The sequence below is a fragment of the Trachypithecus francoisi genome, unplaced genomic scaffold, assembly GCF_009764315.1.
Source record: "Trachypithecus francoisi isolate TF-2019V2 unplaced genomic scaffold, Tfra_2.0 Lachesis_group11, whole genome shotgun sequence".
Taxonomy (NCBI): domain Eukaryota; kingdom Metazoa; phylum Chordata; class Mammalia; order Primates; family Cercopithecidae; genus Trachypithecus; species Trachypithecus francoisi.
In genome coordinates this window covers 68838684-68858984 of record NW_022681456.1, presented here as the reverse complement: position 1 = coordinate 68858984, position 20301 = coordinate 68838684, and the positions used below count along the sequence as shown (strand labels likewise).

Genomic DNA, 20301 nt, shown 5'->3' with positions numbered 1-20301 from the left:
AGCTCCGCCTCCCGGGTTCACACCATTCTCCTGCCTCAGCCTCCCGAGTAGCTGGGACTACAGGCGCCCACTACCTCGCCCGGCTAGTTTTTTGTATTTTTTTAGTAGAGACGGGGTTTCACCCTGTTAGCCAGGATGGTCTCGATCTCCTGACCTCGTGATCCGCCCGTCTCGGCCTCCCAAAGTGCTGGGATTACAGGCTTGAGCCACCGCGCCCGGCCGAGAATTCAGTTTTCTTAAGCAAAGACCTAATAAAGCAAGAACAGACCAATACTTTAAGAAAACTTTGTTACCACTGTACTTTTGATATTAAGGTTCATCATTTTTAAAATAACTTTTAAATATAAAATTCATTCACCTTCTAGCCACCTTGACCACACATAAAATTCCTTTTTCACGATTGCTTTTCTACATGTCTACAGTTTTCTTGTATGCATTCAGTTTTGCCCTATACCCTTCTTCCTTCCCATTGTGAACAACCAGGCATTCTTCTTCAGGATGGAAATTACTTTTTCCCTTAACAGAAACACATCTTTTATACCTTAATAGCTTTTTTTTTAACCAAAAACAAAAACTTTCCTCCATACAGAGTTGTTTCCCTTATTATTTTTAACTTAGCAAAACTCCAATGGTGTAAGTAACTAGAGATTTTGGAAACTGGTTTTAAGTAGATGTATTATAACATAAAACAAAGCTAGCCATTATCAAGTTATTTCCTTGTTAGCTATTTTTACAGCATGTGCATGTTAGGCAGTCATCATGAAAGCAAGAATCTTAAAAAAGTTAAATACCTTTTTTTGTTGTTGTTTGTTTGTTTTACTGCTGTGCTATATAATACATGTTGCTGTTAGCAGCAGAACGTATCAGCGACATGGCACCAAAGTATGTTACTGTCGGCGAATTCATGTGGATCTGCAGCAATCTCCGTTCTTGCCTCCTCAGAAGAAAGAATTCGACTGAGAGGCATAAGGCAAAAGGAGAGATGGAGGCAAGTTTTAGAACAGGAGTTAAAGCTTTAAAGCAGGAATGAAAGGAAGTAAAGTACACTTGGAAGAGGGCCAAGTGGGTGACTTGAGAGATTAAGTGTGCGGTTTGAGCTTTTGACTTGGGGTTTTATATGGTGGCATGCTTCCGGGGTCTTGCATCCCTTTTCCCATGATTCTTCCCTTGGGGTGGGCTGTTTTTATGTGCAGTGGCCTGCTAGCACTTGGAAGGGGCCAGCATATGCAATGTGTTTATTGGAGTTGTATGCATGCTCATTTGAGGTGTTTTTCCCTTAGCACTCACATGTCCCTGGAAGGTCATATATCAGTTAAAATCCTCCATATTGCTTCTTAATGCATATGCTGGAGCCCGCTCGCCCAAGTCCTGAGATCTTATTGGAAAGCTACTGATCACCAGTTTCAGGTGTTTCTGTTTATTGGGAGACTGCCTATCCCTGGTGCTGGCTGCAACCAATTATTGTTTTAGAGAGACAATTAACAACTCCTTGGCCATCGCCTGATGGTCGCCTGACATAACTGGCGTGCGTGCGTGTGTGTGTGTGTGTGTGTGTGTGTGTGTGTGTGTGTTTTGGGGGAAGGGGCCTCCCCTGCCTTGCTCATACCTGACTAGCTACCTACTGTAACAAGGCACTTGGAAACTGGACACTGCACTTTCACTTGCACATTTGTTCTTAGGTTGAACCCATAGTTCTATAATCTTAAACATCTAGTAAAGATAACAAACTTATTTGACTAGTAAAAGCAGGTAAAATAAAATGTTATGCTCGTGTTATGCTTAAAGCTGGTAACTGAGAAGACACAGCTCTTTTTATTAAACCAACAATATTGGGTTCATTTTGCCTGTTGCCCAGATAGAGCTGATTTATCAAGACAGGGGAATTGCAATAGAGAAAGGGTTTAATTCATGGAGAGCCAGCTGAATGGGAGACTGGAGTTTTATTACTTTTCAAATCCACCTCCCTAAAAATTTGGAGGCTAGGGTTTTTCAAGGATAGTTTGGTGGACAAGGGAATGAGTGCTGTTAATTGGTTATGGATGCAGTCATAGCGGTGTGGAAATGGTCCCTGTGTGCTGAGTCTGCTTCTAGGTAGGGGCCACAGGACCTGTTGAATCAAGAGTCATGGGTCTGGATGGGGCAGTTGGTGGTCAGAAACATAAAAGCTTTAAAGGATATCTCAAAAGGGCAGTCTTAGGCTCTACAATACTGATGTAGAAGTAATTGGGGAAACTGTAAATCTTGTGATCTCCAGGATAATGGCTGGTAATTGATGTCTATACCTTAGAATTTGGGCTTCTCTCATCCTCCTAATTTGGTGGTCTTTCATTAGTTTTACATAGGCAGTTTAGTTTTGGAGAATGGTTATTATTTAAACTATAATCTTAATTATAATTATAAAATAATTATTAAATTATTATAATCTAAATTATTGAATTGTAATCTAAATTTCTCCCAAAATTAGCTTGGCCCAAGCCCCAGGAATGACTAAGGACAGTTTGGAGGTTAAAGGCAAGATAGGAGTTGGTAAGATCAGATCCCTTTCAATGTCATAATTTTCTTACCATTACAGTTTTTGCAAAGGTGGTTTCATTCTTGGGTTCTGCAACCTGCAAACACTGTATTTTTGACCCATGGCTGGTTGAATCTGCAGATGCAGAACCTGTGGATATGGTGGACCAGCTATACTAATTTACATAAGCACTTACTTTTCTTTAAGCCGATTAAATAGAGCTATTTTATAAATTGTCTTTGGCAATACCATCCGGAGGCAGAAAAATATCACACAAATATAACACATGTACGTAAATATATAGGCAGAAGTAAACAGATCATATAGCTCTCATTTTAAAGTTTTAGTCATGTGCGACGTCTAAATACAGAACCCACTTGTTTATTAAAAAAATAGCTAGTTTCAAATTGTGTCTCTGGCCAGATGGCTACGCTCCTTACTGATGTTTATGAAAAAGACTGAAGATTTTTTATTTGCCAATTTCCAAATAGTTGTACCCCCATTTTCCTCTTCTGATGAGTCATCTTCCCTAAATTTTCATGTCTAAAGGGATGGCTCTTAGGTTAGACTAGGTAGAGCATTTATATCTCGAAGGCACAGAGCTAAAGCTTCAGGCTTCAGTACTGTCATTTACTGAAACAAGGAAAGAAGGTTGTAGGTAAAGCCCCAGTTACAACAAGATGGCCAGGAAAAGCTTCTTAAATGCTTAGGTAAAGCTAGTTATATAGGTTTAAGTCATTGTCTTCTCCATTCTAAGAATTTCTAGTGATTCAGTCCTACTTCTCTCTCTGGTGTAGAGAGAGAGACAAATGGGAGATTTCTTTTATAGATGTAAATTTCCCTTACAAAACGGTCTAAAAATAACTGGTTAAAAATAGTCCTTATGCCAGTAAGGCATATTTTGGAGATTAATTTGGCTAGAAGGATCAAGAAGTCCTGGATCTTGTGCTCCAATGAGAATTCTGAATTCCTCAGCAAATTTCTGGGGGTTTTCCTTTGGGACAGAGAAACCTTTGCTTGATCTGAGCTCAAGATTTTGACCAAGGCATAAAGGTGGTTAAAGATACCGACCTGGTTGATGTGTAGGCCTAACTTTATAAAACATTTGTCTAGCTTTCTTTTCATCTTTGGGTTGGGAAAGTAACTGAGCTAAAAGCTTAGTAGATAAAGAATAGGCAGAGGATGGGGTGGGGAGGTGCGATCAGAGTTAAGTCAGTCAACATGTAATTAAAAAAAAAAATGAACTGCTTAAGCTTTTCATTTGCCTCTTGTAGGGAGTCTTTGAGAGAGGCAATTTTTGAGTCTTTTAGAAGCCTCTGCACACCAAAAAAACCCCAAACAGAACCCTGTTGTTTCTGAGGTATTTTGGGTCCTTTTTTTCTAATGTGCCTTGCAAATGAAGTTTTATCATTGTGGCCACTGGAACTCTTGAGTTACTTTTGGTAAGGTTCAGTCATTTCTCTAAAAAATCACAGGTTCTGAGCCCTTAGTTCTTAAGCATAAAATTTGCTGACGTTCCAGATGGCAGAGTTCTAGACTTCTTGCCTGCAGATGAACCCATGATTCACTGCCTTCTGAAACTTACCTAACTCACCTTATATAAGACTATATTGGGCCTCCTGCTAGACCAATATAGTCTCTGTCATGACTTACAGGCGCAGTCTGGATCAGAAATGCTCATAGTCAAGAGAACTCAAAACAGGTAGTCAAGCTTGTATCCTGAGAGGGACCTACCATAGTGACCTCCAAATGTGCAGCAAAAAGCCATGAACTCAAGGGGCTCAGTGGGGGCACTTATGCCTGTTACTCATTGCTCCTGTGGGTTATCATTGGTGGGATCTCCTTCAGACCCTCATTTCTAACACTAGAAGTATTAAAAGAAAACCTTTAGACAAAAGAAATTTAATAGAGTTTATTTCAGCGAAGAATGAATTATGAATTGGGCAGCACTCAGAACCAGAAGAGGTTGAGAGAGTTCTGCTCTGAAGCATGTGGGCAGTGAACTTTTATAGCCTGAACACAGATTTGGTTAGAGTGGCAAGATCCTAGTTAGAGGTTAGTTGATGGTTTCTGATTGGTTGAGGTTACATTTTGTTATCCTGTTTACATTGAATTGGGTTTTGGTTTGCTTAACGTAGGAGCTCCATTTTACAGAGCTCAGGCTAATGGCTTCTTTCTGATTTGTTTTATTAGTAGTCATATTTCCCATCTCAAGATGTGGCTGAAGCACGTGTTTATTGCCTGTAATAGCCAAGTAGAATGGTTGTGGGAAATTGTAGGTATCATTTTTTTAGCATTCACTCACACATATTCGTGTATATTCTCTCACTCCACTACAAGTAGAAGTTGTAGAAGTTAGAGTAGATGTTAAGTGAGAATCTGATATAACTACAGTATATGTTGAACATTCTGTCCATTGTATTCATGGGGAAGCATGGTTTTTACTCTTAAGGTTCCATATATTATAATCAACAAAAAAGTCTTTAGCCTACTTTACCACATATTATAACTGCTTAAATTGTTATTTTACCAAGCAGTTTTGTTTTTGACTTGATGACATACTTAAGTGTCTCTGTTTCCTAAATGACTTTTCATCTATGTCTGTTTTCTTCCAGAGGTAAAATCCAAACATATATATCATTTTTAAGCACATTTCTTATAAAGTCAGTGATGGGAACTTCTTCAAATTTAGTTTGTATGTTTGTTCTGATCATACTTCCACCTCTATATGTTGTCTGTATGTATAATGCCCTTTTCCTTTTTTATCATACCTCTGCTGTTTATTCCCATTCAGTGAATGGAGGGGAAACTATTATTATTTAAGTCTTACTCATTTTATTCCTCTGTGCATTTGCTGTCTCCAGTTTTCTTATTTGCATATTGTTTTTGTGCCACTCTAAAACTGGAGATAAACATTGAAGATGTTAAGTACATGCATTGTAATTTTGAATGTTACAAAGTGAAAGACCTGTTGTATTTAATTGTACGTGAAATTCGTATTACTTTATTGCATTGCACATCTCCAGTGCATCACAAATCCCTTTTGGATCTCCAAACTCTTGTTTAGCACAATTCCTTCAGAATTGACTTTGTTATAATAAAGTTTTACTTGTATCTTTTAATGTAAATTTAGAGGAACTGTTATAGTCTCCAGTGTGTAACAGTTAATATTTAAAATTTCTTCCTACAGTGAGCTGTCACCATGTTTAATAAATTATAGTATTCATTAGCATAAATTACTTTGGGTGCCAAGTTAGCTATTGCACAGATGCTTTGTATTATTTATAGATTTGTATCTAACCTTTACAAGTTGACTTGCTTTTGTTTTTCTGTTCACTTGTCACCATGCAGTAGGCAGTAGCATAATTATTTAAGTGTCATATGTACAAAAGTAGTTTTCAGGAAGAGATCTGTTGAAACTCCTAAGAGGTAGATCAGTCAAACTTTTCTATGTTGAGCAATATAGTAAGATTAAGCTCCCATAATTTAAGTAGACATATTGCTTTGTCTTTATTTGAATCTGATCCCCTTGTATATTAATCCCTCGGTATCCATGGGGGATTGGTTCCAGAACCCCCACAGATACTAAAATCCACAGATGCTCAAGTCCCTCATGTAAAATTGTGTAGAATTTGCATATAACCCATGCACATCTTCCTGTTACTTTAAATCATCTTTAGATTATTTATAAAACCTAATATGTAAATGCTATGTAAATGGTTGTTATACTGTGTTGTTTTTAAAATTTGTATTATTTTGTAGTTATATTGTTAGCATTTATTGTTTTGTTTTTTTCCCCCCACGTATCTTTGATCTCAAGTTGGTTGAGTCCTTGAATGCAGAACACATGGATACAGAGGGCTATCACCACTACCTTTCTTCCCAACATTGTGGTAAACTACAAGGGTGTCTTTAGCTGACAAATTAGATAGAGGCAGCACCTTAACTGTTTCCCTCTGAAGTTTTGAGCCGCCAGGACTTAGTTTTGTCTTTGTGGGAGGGGTGAAGCAGGGAATTCATTATCAACTTTGTAGTTTATCTTAGAGTAAATTGTTGATATTTACTTAACATCTAAGAGTCTTCTCTTAGATGAAACTTTCTTTGAATGAGGACTTCAATTTTAGTTACTAGTCAGATTCAGGAAGAATAATTCTATCAAACAATATTTTTTGAGTTATGGATGCTCTATAAAGATACTAGAATTCATCTTTGGAAGGAGTAGACTGTCATTAAAGTCTTAAATGTCTACTTTGGTATTTTCTGGATTTGCTAATGATCTAACTTTCTAATTTAGTAATATTTTATTTAAATAAATGAAACCAGACTTACGAAATCATTGATGGATGAATCACCTCCAATTCAATAGGTTAAGCATTTTAGAAAATAATTTATGAATATTTGCAGCCACATTTTAAAAATTTCTAGACACAAGATCTTAACATTTTAGCTATTTTTCAATATGCTATGTTTCTGACATTGTTTTAGTAAAAATAAAATCTTATTTCTAATGTAAATTTTATGAATTTCTAAAAATAAGGCTATATTAAACATCATTCTAAAACCAAAAAAACTGTTACATTATAATGAATCTTCTAGGTATTTGCAAAAGAGAGGGAACTTTTCTTTTTCAGTTTTCAATTTATAAAGAGTTTACATTGAATTATGAATAAGGCTGCTGTAAACATCCATGTGCAAGTTTTTTTTGTGGACATAAAGTCACCTCCTTTGGGTAAATACCAAAGAGCATGATTAATGGATCATGTGGGAAGATTACATTTAGTTTTGTAAGAAACCAACAAACTGTCTTCCAAAGTGGCTATACCATTTTGCATTCCTACCAGTAATGAATGAGAGTTCTGAGGCAGGAGAGTAGCGTCTGGAGGCAGGGAACCTAAGACTGATTCACACTGACTTCCTGGAACTGAATCAAAAGGAAAACCCCAACTTTCCACACCCAAGTAACAAAGGAACAGAGGCTACACCCTTTGAAACCCCTGCACCCCCAACCCCTCTGCCACCTTCTGCATTGCAGATAAGAAATGGAAAGTACCTTTGATTGGTCCCCTCTAGGAACCAATCAGACTGATCACTGGCCTAGTCTTCATTTGCATAAGGGTGTAACTTTGTGACTTAAGCCTCTGATTGGTCACCTTCCACCATCAATCAGACTGGTCGTGAGCCACTACTTCACTTACATAGGGTGTAACTAGTGACCAGTGGGAAACCTCTAGTGGGTATTTACACCCCAGAAAATTCTGTAACCAGCGCCCTTGAGCCACTTGCTCGAGCCTGCTCCCATTCTGTAGAATGTACTTTTGTTTCAATAAATCTGTACTTTCGTTGCTTCATTCTTTTGTTGCTTTGTGTGTTTTGTCCAATTCTTTGTTCAAAACACCAAGAACCAGGATGACTCATAGTCAAGACCCTCCACCAGTAATAGTTCTACATCCTCACTGCATTTATGATGTCATTGTTCTTGTTTTTGGCCATTCTGATAGGTATGTAGTGATATCTCTTTTTTTTTTTTTTTTAAATTTGAGATGGAGTCTCGCTCTGTCACCCAGGCTGGAGTGCAGTGGTGCAAATTCAGCTCACTGCAAGCTCCGCCTCCCGGGTTCATGCCATTCTCCTGCGTCTGCCTCCCGAGTAGCTGGGACTACAGGCACCCGCCACCACGCCCGGCTAATTTTTTTTTGAATTTTTTAGTAGAGATGGGGTTTCACCGTGTTAGCCAGGATGGTCTCAATCTCCTGACCTCGTGATTTGCCCGCCTCGGCCTGGTATCTCATTATTTTAATTTGTATTTCCCTGATGACATATGATGTGGATCATCTTTTCTGTATACCTTCTTTGGTGAGATGTCTGTTAAGTTCTTTGGCACATTTTTTAATAGGATTTGTTTTCTTGAATTTTTTTCATATATTTTGGATAGCAGTACTTGATCAGATATGTCTTGCAAATATTTCCTGACAGTCTATGGCTTCTCTTTTTATTCTCTTAACAGTGTCTTTTATAGAGCAGAAATTTTTTAATGTGAATGTCAGCTTATCATTTCTTTCATGGATTATGTGTTTGGTGTTGTATCTAAAAAGTCATTGCCAAACCCTAGGTCATCTAGATTCTCTTTTATCTTCTAGGAGTTTTATAGTTTTGTGTTTGATATGTAGGTGTGCGATCCATTTTGACTTAATTTTTGGGAAGGGTATAAGATCTGTGTCTAGATTAATTTTTTTGCATGTGAGTATCCAGGTGTTCCAGAATTATTTGTTGAAAAAACTATCTTTGCTCCATTTTATTGCCTTTGTTCCTTTATCAAAGATCGGTTGACTGTATTTATGTGGGTCTATTTCTGGGCTCTCTATTCTGTTTCACTGATCTTTTTGTCTGTTCTTTTACTGATACCACACTGTCTAGATTATTGTAGCTTTAGAGTAAGTCTTGAAGTCAGACACTGTCAGACTCCCACCTTTGTTCTTCAATATTTTGTTGGTTATTCTGGGTCTGTTGCCTTGCCATATAAAACTTAGAATCAGTTTAACAGTATCCCCAAAATAATCTGCTGGGATTTTGATTGGTATTGCATTGAGTTTACAGATCAAGTTGAGAAGAACTGACATCTAGAAAATACTGAGCTTTCTTATCCATGGACATGAACTATCTTTCAGTTTAATTAGTTCTTTTTGATGTCTTTGATCAGAGTCTTATAGTTTTGCTCATGTAGCTCTTGTACATGTTTTGTTAGATTTACCTATTTTATTTTGGGAGGATGCTGATGTAAACATTATTGTGTTTTAAATTTTAAATTCCACTTGTTCCTTGCAGCCATATAGCAAAGTAGTTGAATTTGTCTATTAACCTTGCATCTTGCAACCTTGCTATGGTTGCTTGTTAGTTCCAGGAGGTTTTTTGATCAGTTCTTTCAGATTTTCTACATATATTATCATATTATCTGTGAACAAAGTTTTATTTCTTCTTTCAACCTCTGTACTTTTTCTTTCTCTTCTGATTGCATTAGCTAGGACTTCTAGTATGATGTTGCAGTGCAGTGGTGAGAGAAGACAAAACATCCTTGCTTCATTGCTCATCTTTTTTTTTTTTTTGAGACGGAGTGTCGCTCTGTGGCCCAGGCTGGAGTGCAGTGGCGCGATCTCGGCTCACTGCAAGCTCCGCCTCCCGGGTTTACGCCATTCTCCCGCCTCAGCCTCCGCAGTAGCTGGGACTACAGGCGCGGGCCACCTCGCCTGGCTAGTTTTTTTTTGTATTTTTAGTAAAGACGGGGTTTCACCGTGTTAGCCAGGATGGTCTTGATCTCCTGACCTCGTGATCTGCCCGCCTCGGCCTCCCAAAGTGCTGGGATTACAGGCGTGAGCCACCGCGCCCAGCTCATTGCTCATCTTAATGGGAATGCTTTGAGTTTCTCACCATTAAGCATGGTATAAAACTGTGTAGGTGTTTCTGTTTTTGTTTTGTATTAATATTCTTTATCAAGTTGAGGAAATTCCCTTGTATTCCTAGTTTATTTTACTGAGAGTTTTTTGTCTTTTTTTTTTTTTTTTGATGCATGGGTATTGAACTTTTTTTTTTTTTTTTTTTTTGAGATGGAGTTTTGCTCTTGTTGCCCAGGCTGGAGTGCAAAGGTGCAATCTCGGCTCACTGCAACTTCGGCCTTCCAGGTTCAAGCAATTCTCCTGCTTTAGCCACCCGAGTAGTTGGGATTACAAGCGTGTGCCACCACACCTGGCTAATTTTGTATTTTTAGTAGAGATGGGATTTCACCATGTTGGCCAGGCTGGTCTCGAACTCCTGACCTCAGGTGATCCAGCTGCCTCAGCCTCCCAAAGTGCTGGGATTACAGGCGTGAGCCACTATGCCTGGCCTGGGTATTGACCTTTTGTCGGATGCTTTTTCTGCATTTGTTGATAAGATCGTGTGATTTTTGTTTTCTTTAGCCTCTTGATATGGACTACATTAATTTATTTTCAGATTGCACAGCTGCAATAAGTCCCACTTGGTTGTAATATATTGTTCTTGTTATACTGTGGAATTTGTTATTTGTTGAAGACTTTTGCATCTGTGTTCATGAGAGATACTGTTCTGAAATTTTCTTGTAATGTCTTTGTCTAGTTTTGGTATTAGGGTAATGCTGGACTCATATCTGCTTCTGTCTTCTGAAAGATATTGTAGAGAAGTGGTATAAGTTTTTCCTTAAATCTTTGGAAGAATTCTCCATCTGGCCTGGTGCTTTCTATTTTGGAAGGTTATTCCTTACTGATTCTGTTTCTTTAATAGGTATAGTCCTATTCAGATTGTGTCTTCTGTGAATTTTGACAGATTGTGTTTTTCGAGGAATGTCAAATTTCAAGGTTGTCAAATTTGTGGGCATAGAGTTGTTCACAATATTCTTTTGTTATCCTTTTGATATCTGTGGGATCCATAGTAATGTCCTCTTTTATTTCTGATACTAGTAATTGGTTTCCTCTCTCTTTTTCTTAACTAAGCCTGCCTAAACGCTTGTTAATTTCATTAACATTTTCAAGGAACCGGCTTCTGGTTTCTTTGATTTTTCTCTGTAGATTTCTTGTTTTTTAATTTCATTGATTTCTGCTCTAATTCTTACCCTTTCTTATGTTTATTTTGAATTTAATTTACTCTCTTCCTGATTTTCCAAAGTGGAAGCTTATAAATGATATTAGGTCTTTCTTTCCTAATTTATGCATTCATTAAGTCATTTATGCCTTAGGTTGCAATTTTTTGCATTTTAGCAATCAGGCCTTGGCAATGATCTTGTGCAGTAGGGTGTTAATAACTCCCACATGCTTAGCGTTCCAATAGTGGAACACTAGACATAAATTTAATAAATTTCCCTCTAAGCACTGCTTTTGCTATGTCTCACAAATTTTGGTACATTTTGTTTTCATTTAGTTCAAAATATTTTAAAGTGTCTCAAGATTTCTTTGTAAACCTATATGTTATTTAGAAATGTGTTGTTTAATCCCCAAGTATTTTAGGATTTTTGCAGCTATCTTTCCGTTGATTTCTTGTTTAATTTAGTTGCAGTGTGAGAGCAGTCATTGTATGATTTCTCTTTTAAATTTGTTATGGCATGTTTTATGGCCCAGAATGTGGTCTGTCTCGGTGAACATTCCATGTAAGCTTGAGAAGACTGTGTATTCTGTTGTTGTTTGATGAAGTAATCTTTTGTTCATTATATCCAGGTGATTAATGATTTGTTGAGTTCACCTATGCTTACTGACTTTCTGCCTGCTGGATCTGACCATTTCTGGTACAGCAGTGTTGAAGTCTCTATGTTAGTGGATTCTTCTGTTTTTCCTTTCATTTCTATCAGTTTTTGCCTCACATATTTTGGTACTTTTTTGTTAGGTACATAAACATTAGGTATTGTTATATCTTCTTAGAGAATTGACCCCTTTGTCATTTTGTAATGCTCTTCTTTGTCACTGATAACTTTCCTTGCCCTGAAGTTTGCAGTATCTGAAATTAATACAGCTACTCTTACTTTATTTTATTAGTGTTAGCATGGTATAACTTCTCCATATTTTTACTTTTAATCTACATGTGTCTTTACATTTGAGGTGGATTTCTTACAGACAACTTATCCTTGGGTCTTGTTTTGTTATCCACACTCATGTTTTAATTAGAGCATTTGAACTATTGATGTTCAAAGTAAGACTTAATGTCATCAGTAGCTAGAAACTGCCACTTTTTTTCTTCATTTTTATTTTTTTTAATTTCAGGGGTACGTGTGCAGGTTGCACAGGTTTGTTACATAAATGTATGCCATGGTGATTAACTGCGCCGATCATTCTGTCAACCCAGGTATTAAGGCCAGTATCCATTAGCTATTCTTCCTAATGCTCTCCTTCACCCCACCCAACCCTCTGATAAGTCCCAGTATGGGTCTTTCCCTTGCATGTGCCTGTGTGTTCTCATCTTTCAGCTCCAACTTATAAGTGAGAACATAGAGTGTTTGGTTTTCTGTTCTCGTGTTAGTTTGCTGAGAATAATAGCCTCCAGCTCCATACATGTCCTTGCAAAGGACATGATCTTGTTCCTTTTTATGGCTGATAGTATTGCATGGTGTATATGTACCACATTTTCTTTATCCAGTCTCTCATTGATGGGCATTTAGGTTGATTCCATGTCTTTGCTCTTGCGAATAGTGCTGCAGTAAACATATGTGTGCATGTATCTTTATAATAGAATGATTTCTATTCCTTTGGGTATATTCAGTAATTGATTGGTGGGTCAAATGATATTTCCACCTCTAGATCTTTGAGGAATCGTCACACTGTCTTCCACAATGGTTGAACTAATTTACACTCCCACCAATAGTGTAAAAGCATTCCTTTTTCTCCACACCTTGCCAGAATATACTTCATAAAGACTTGTTGAAAAGCCTGTGGTTAGAAGTCTTTCTTACAGCTTTTGTTACAGAGATCTCAAACTGAGGGTACAATTATAATGTGGAATTAGTGCTTGAGTAAATGTAAGTAATTTCAGTTATAGTCTCTGTATTAGTCCATTCTCACACTGCTATAAAGAAATACCCAAGACTGGGTAATTTATAAAAGAAAGAGGTTTAATTGACTCACAGTTCTGCAAGGCTGGGAAGGCCTCAGGAAATTTGCAATAATGGCAGAAGGAGAAGCAGAAGCAAGTACCTTTTTCAGGAGGTGGCAGGAGAGAGACAATGCAGGTGGGGAAGAGCCGCTTATAAAACCATCTGATCTCATGAGAACTCACTATCACAAGAACAGCATGGGGGAAACTGCCTCCATGATCCAATCACCTTCCACCAGGTTCCTCCCTCAACACATGGGGATTACAATTTGAGATTAGATTTAGATGGGGACACAGACCCTAACCATATCAGTCTGATATCAGTTCCCCCTCCCCCCCCAAAATCTTCATTTTTATGTTGAGCAAGTGTGAGACTTTCAGATGATTACAAGGTTGAAAGAGACCATAATTTTTTTTTATCATATATAAAGACTAAGAACCAGCTAAGTAATAAGGATAATGGAAAATTTGACTCTGAGTTTTGATCTTTTACTTCCTTAGACACATTGTTTTCAGTTTTCTTTATATTCTTAGTACTTTGATAGCAATGTTTAAAGTTTTTTTTTTTTTTTTTTTTACAAAATCTGTGTGTACTTTGTTATTTTTAAGCATAGTTTATTTGAAAACAGCATGGGATTTTTTGCCTCTCAAACAAGGACAGGTGAAAATTGGGAGTTCTGTAGGAGAGCAGAAGGCAGAAGTGGAGAAGCTTTTGTGTTCTTGCCCTTTCCCTTCTCTATATCTGATTATTCCCATCTAGGTTTGTATATCGAAATTCAGATCAATAGGTGGGATTATAATTGAAAGGTTATTAATGAATACAAGGGTGGTGGTATAAGAGTTTACCTTAGGCAAGTGTTATGGAAGACAGTAATAGATAATTTTGTCCATAAAACTTTTCCTATTATGATTATGTAAACTCAATATTCATATGTTAAGTATACATCAGGTGAACTGTTCCTGTCATCTAGAATGACCATCTATTTAATAAAGCCATGAAACAATTAGAGAACTTTCAGAAAACAAATGGGCAAAATGCTGTGTTGCAAAAACATGTCCTGCCTTGTTCATCCTGTCCATTTTTAGATTGGTCTGGATAATAGTGAAATGCAGAACTGTTTGCCACACAGGTGCAATATTTTGCAGCTGTTGGAAACATTCCCCCTCACCCAAACCCCTTTGCTTTCTTCACATAAAATTATGCGGTGCTGACACCATTCATGCTAGAAGATGGGATTTGAGAATTTGAATGTCTGTTTACATAAAGATGTAATACAGAGAGATAACTGCACATTCAGGCATCTGAATATAACTGCCTAGATGACTTTATTGAAACTGTCCTTAAGGTCACACTAGCCTTAAGGTCATGGAGTTTTAGAGACTGCCTTTAAAACTCCTGTCTGTAGAATTGCTGCCCTCTAGGACTGAATGTCTGAGGACAGGGCTTATATATATTTATTTTTAAATCTGTTGTAACTAGCATAATACCTGGACATAGTAGGCACTTTATATGTTTGTGAATATTTTATGTTGCAAGATGAAGCCAAATGAAAATATCATTTAGATGTAGTATGGTACTAAATCAGAAATTATAATTTTTTTAAACTGATGTCATGTGGTACACTCTGTAGTAGTCATATGAACAGAGTGCCATGGCCTCAGAGAGAAGGGGAGTGAATAATTCTGTCTATGGAAGTCACGGAATACTTTATATTTTTATATATCATGGAAAATACCTCCCTAGACTACAATTGGAGAATCTGTTTTGAAGATAATTTTTTCCTCATCTAAGAGAAAACGTGTTTTTCCACAGCAGTGTTTTCCCCCCATATCCCCATTTTTGTCATTTTTGATGCATTATATAAATAACCAAATTAATGATTCAAAATTGTAAAGTTTTAGAGCATGCTTTCTTTATATAAAACCGATGTTTTATTTTCTATAGTTATTTCTATGATGAGAGTTATGTAGGCTTTGGAGTCAGACATAAATAGGTTTGAGTCTCATATTTTTTTTTTTTTTTTGAGACGGAGTCTCGCTCTATCGCCCAGGCTGGAGTGCAGTGGCCGGATCTCAGCTCACTGCAAGCTCCGCCTCCCGGGTTTACGCCATTCTCCTGCCTCAGCCTCCCGAGTAGCTGGGACTACAGGCGCCTGCCACCTCGCCCGGCTAGTTTTTTTTTTTTTTTTTTTTTTTTGTATTTTTTAGTAGAGACGGGGTTTCACAGTGTTAGCCAGGATGGTCTCGATCTCCTGACCTCGTGATCCGCCCGTCTCGGCCTCCCAAAGTGCTGGGATTACAGGCTTGAGCCACCGCGCCCGGCCGAGTCTCATATTTTTGAATCCCAACTTATTAAACGGTTTACCTCAAGGAAGCAGCTTAACCTCAATGTGTCTCAATATTTCTGTCTGCAAAAATGGGGCTAATATCTACTCTGAATGGTAGTGTTATGAGGATGAAATGAGGTACCTCTTGAGTACATGGCAGCAGCATTATTCCTGGTGCATATTAGGAACTCAATAAACATAATTTCCTTTTTATTCAAAGAAGAGGGTTGTAGTGATCAAGACTAGTACTTTTCTGGCATTGACCAAACTACTCATCTCGGAGACTGTAGTATGCCCTCAAGTTTCTGTTTGTTTAGCATGTGCATAGTACCCAGTATCTGCAAAGGCATTGAGATACGTGGCGATACTGCAGTCTTGGGGCTGGGGGTGAGGAGTTGAACACCAAATATTGAAATCATGATGAAAGGTAGTAAATTACTGAGATTCTGAGAAGGGGGATTCTGAGAGGGAGGTCACGATAAACTGCAGTGATTAGGCATCCTTCATGGTTGTAGCATAGCTACAAACTGAACCTTAAAGGCAGAATGGAGAAAACATTCAGGCTTAAAGAAGACCAGAAAGATCAAATGCCCACTCTTCTGAGAGAATATTTTTGTGTGCTGTAATTGACAGTGGTTCCATGTATATAGATCAAAAAATTGTCATAGCAGACTGAAGCTGGCTGTGTTGACCCGAAGAAAGCATAGGAAAGCATCCTGGATGTACTATTGCCTGTTTTCCTGAGTCATAAGTAGCATATCATTTATTCTCCAAATGCTTGGGACTCTTAAGCTAGGAAAGCATATACTTTGAAGTTTATGAAAGTATAGATGTGTTTGGAAGTTTTTCCTTTTTATCTGAGAATTCATAACAGATGATCAATTTTATTTCTCTGTAAGAGAATGGAAACCTGTTTACATTTGAGAAAAGACCAGTAAAACTAGTAACATTTTTGGAATTGTTGGGGTGTGGAGGGAGGGATTTGGAGGAGAAGCATTGTGTATCTTATAAGCAATTATCACAAGATAAGAATTTGTTCCTTGCAACAAAGTGTGATTAGAAGCCATTGGAAAATTTTGAGGGTTCTAATGAAACATTGAAGGAATTTGATTTTTACAGTTATTAGAATAGTTTAAAGGGAAAAGAAGTCAAAATATTAAGGACATTTACAAAGAAAAGTTTGGTATATTTGAGGCTTGAAATAATCTGAACTAAAGTATTGAAGAAGAAATGTCCAAAAAAGCAATAGTGAGAGGCTGTTGGGAGTGTAGGGTTACAGGAGGACAACAGATCAAAAATGGCTTCATGGCTTTGCCTTTAGGGGATGAAAGAGTAAATTTTGAAGTACCATCTCCTCATTATCATTGCTCTAGGATAAGAGATAAGAGCTGTAATTCACTCTCAGGTCCCTCCCTAGTTTTCTCTCCCTAGTTGACTGAATAATAAATGAAGTGGCAAATTTTTGCTGTGGGATGCTTTTGAAACAAGGTTTCTTCTCTTCAGTTACCTAATTGGGATAGGGTATTATATATTTTCACTAGGGGTAACAGTATGTGTTGTTTCGATTAAAGACTAGGTAATTTGAATGTGATAGAAGATATTGGTGTGTTTTTTAGAAATACTGAAATGATTTTGGGAAAGAAAAAAATGTGTAAAGATACTTTGAAAACTTTGAGGGCTTTTAATTTGTTAGAGTTGCTGTTTTGGGGTGGTGTTTTCCTGTAAAAACTTAACCCCAAGGACATGTTTTACTTCTGCTGTTGTTAATAGGTTTCTGTTCATTTAATAGGTGGCGATTATCATGAGCATTTTGGGAAAAAAAATTTAACAGAAGTTTTGTTGGGCGGAAAGTATACTCTTGGCTTTTTTAGGTATGTTACACTCCAGGTATTTTAGACTACAAGGCAAGAGGCAGAAATCTAGAAGGATACTAGGGGCAGAGCAATATTTTCAGCAAAATTGTTTTCCTCCTCTTCAGCTTTCTGTGTTATCCTATCCCTCTCCCTTCTTAGTAGCTCAGAACATACCCTCCTCCAGCTTCCTGCAGAATTTAACACTTTTGCTTCAGTGTTAAAGCGTAAAGTGAAATAAAGAAGAGTGCCTAGATAGCACTACCAGCATTTTTCAAGCACTAACTGTGTGTCTAGTACTATGCTTGGTTCTGGGCATGCACATGTGTATAACACACTCCCTGTCTTGAGAAGCCCACAGTAGAGCGGTCTGGTGGACATTCATAATTTACAGTTACGCTTTTATGGAGCTACTCACAGAGCTGATTTTCCATTTGATAGTCTTAACAAAAAGTAATTTTGCGTATAATCAAAAAAGCAATACTAGTATGGCTTTTCTTCATAGACATTAAAACTTGGTTTTTGGAACTGCACACTTATATTTTTAAGAATTGTTCTTATAAAGAGCAAATACTTACACTTCGTATTGTTTGGCTAATTTATTGTCATTTGGCCAAATGACAAGGCATTTTTTTGGTAGTATATTGAGCTAAATATAGCTGTTCAATGTTTACATTGAAAAATTAGTATTATTAAAAAGGGTATCTTTTTAGTCCGTGTGTTCTGATCATTAACATTTTATTTAATCTTGAAGCTATATTATTTCTTCTCCGTATTCCCCTTTTGAGTACTTTTGATTTTCTGTAATGTCTTTCGAAACTTTTTCTTTCCCAACATTAAAACCCTTTGATGTATAGAGAAACATCGTTTAAAAATCCATTAGCAAGATCCCTTATGATGATAACAGGATGCATTTTTTTTTTCCTTGCTCTTTTATTGTACCTTGTTAAGCTGGTCTCAGATAAACTTTCTTAGAATCAGGCAGTTCCTGGTTCCTATGGGACTTCCTGTTTTCTCAAATAAAAATAGAAAAGCATCTCAGAAAGGAAACCTGGTCAGTGTGAACTACTTTGTGAGATCAGTTAGTCTTAGTTAGTCTTAGTCGTAACCTGGATTATACAGATATATAGTCTATATAAAATATAAAAGTTTACAGGTATCTGAAAGCTTTGAATATTTTTGTATGTGATATTAAAATAAACAAAATGATAAGGAGAAGACTCTGAATAAAAACCCTGAGAGGTGCTACATATTCACCCATAAACATTTTTGTATCTTAATTTAGAGGTGAAGGAGGGGCATAGGGGTTGGATGGAAAGTGGTAAATCCTTTCCTTATTATGTAATATTTTATTGGACATTTGGAATTGTTTAATACTGAGATTTTAATGCTTAGTTACTTCGATCTGTATTTTTTTTTCTTGCCACTTTTTCAGATGTTAGCAAGGATTAGGAAGGTGGATTTAAAAAAATTATTAGAAGTCAGAATTCTAAATGAATTATTCAGTTTTAAAGCATCTTATAGATTTCTTTCAGTAGTTAACTGCTTCTTACTCTATATTTTGAAGTGAAATCAAGTTAAGGTGGAAACAAATGATATAGTCATTAACAGTAATAATAATGAATAGTGTGTATTGAGTGCATATTAAGTGCTTGACACTGTGTCAAACATTTTATCTTGTTTATCTCATTTAATCCTGACAACAACTGTATAAGGTAGGTATCATTGTTATCCATACTCCTTTAAAGAAGAAACTACAATTTAAAGTAGCTAATTAGATGTTAGTTCAAGGAGACATTACTAATAAGTGGTAGAGGTGGAGCTGGAACTTGAACTCAGCTTCTGTGACACCAGAGCACCTGATCTCAATGATTATGAGGAAAACCACTAATTCAGAGTGAGAATGATAGTATAAGTCTGAAAAATTACTTCCCCAACCTTTATTATCACCAGTTTGTTTACATTTGGTTTGCATATTTGTATCCAGTTTTAGCAAAGTACATGCTGGCATTTCAGAGAGTTTGTTTGGGGGATTTTAATTCTTAAGTGATGCTAATACTTCTCTTTTTTTCTTTCCTTGATAGTAGAAAACCCCTTTGGTGAAACATTTGGAAAAATACAAGTAAGTAAACGATCATAATGCTGATAATTTCATGTCATGTTTTATATGATAAAAGCATTAGAATACTATCAACTAAAAAAAGTAATTTTAAAGTTATTTTAATCTAAAACAATAGGTTTTATCAACTAAAAATTAGTAATTTTAGGGTTATTTTAGTCTAAAACAATAGGCTTTCTTATTCTGAGTGTTCCTTAACTGTAATATAATGAAATTTGACAGATTTTCTCTTAAGAGCTGAACTGTTTATCACTTTACTGTAAAAGACAACTGCCAAGTAAAATGGGAGTGGCATATCATCAGTGGATCTTGTCTTACACTTAAAAGTATGCCTATTGCCTGTAGTTGCTGGATACCTTAACAGTTTTTGTCCGTTTTGCCCTCATTTTATCTCTTTGGATCTTCTGCATATTGGCATGCCTATTCGACCATCAAAAGGACTTAGACAGCATATCCTTCAGGCTATTTCTTTAATTTTTTAAAGAGTGCTATAATACTAATTTTAACTTAAATCTTATTTATGTAAAAATGTTTTTCACTTACCCATCATTACAGGGACTTCAGAGATTAAGATGTTTAAGCTTGTAATTAGTTGTTAATTTTTAATTATAGGAACTGTTATATAGACTTGCATAGAAAACATTATTTGTTGTACTGAAGGATGTGTAATAATGTGTAATCACATCCATAGAATATTACTTTCTGTTGTTAAAGTGGAACTCTGAAATAATTAGTAATATTCTATTGTGGTGATAATTGTTTAAAACAAAGTTGGCTTTTTCAGTTGCATTATTAAGTATAACAGTGCTATAGTGTCATAATTGAAATTTGATACAGTATACTTACTGAACATTGGAAATAGAAGACTATTTTTTCTGTTTAATTTTCCCCAAGGAGGAAACTGAAGTTCTG

The 20301-nt window shown here is 36.6% G+C and overlaps 1 protein-coding gene across 1 annotated transcript in view; it reads left to right on the top strand.

Annotated features, from left to right (window-relative positions):
• The window catches only part of LEMD3 (LEM domain containing 3), an 80703-nt gene that overhangs the window by 23389 nt on the left and 37013 nt on the right, over window positions 1-20301 (top strand). The window contains exon 2 of the mRNA XM_033221383.1: window positions 19355-19392. Coding sequence (XP_033077274.1) covers window positions 19355-19392 — 38 coding nt within the window. The remainder of the gene's footprint in view (window positions 1-19354; window positions 19393-20301) is intronic.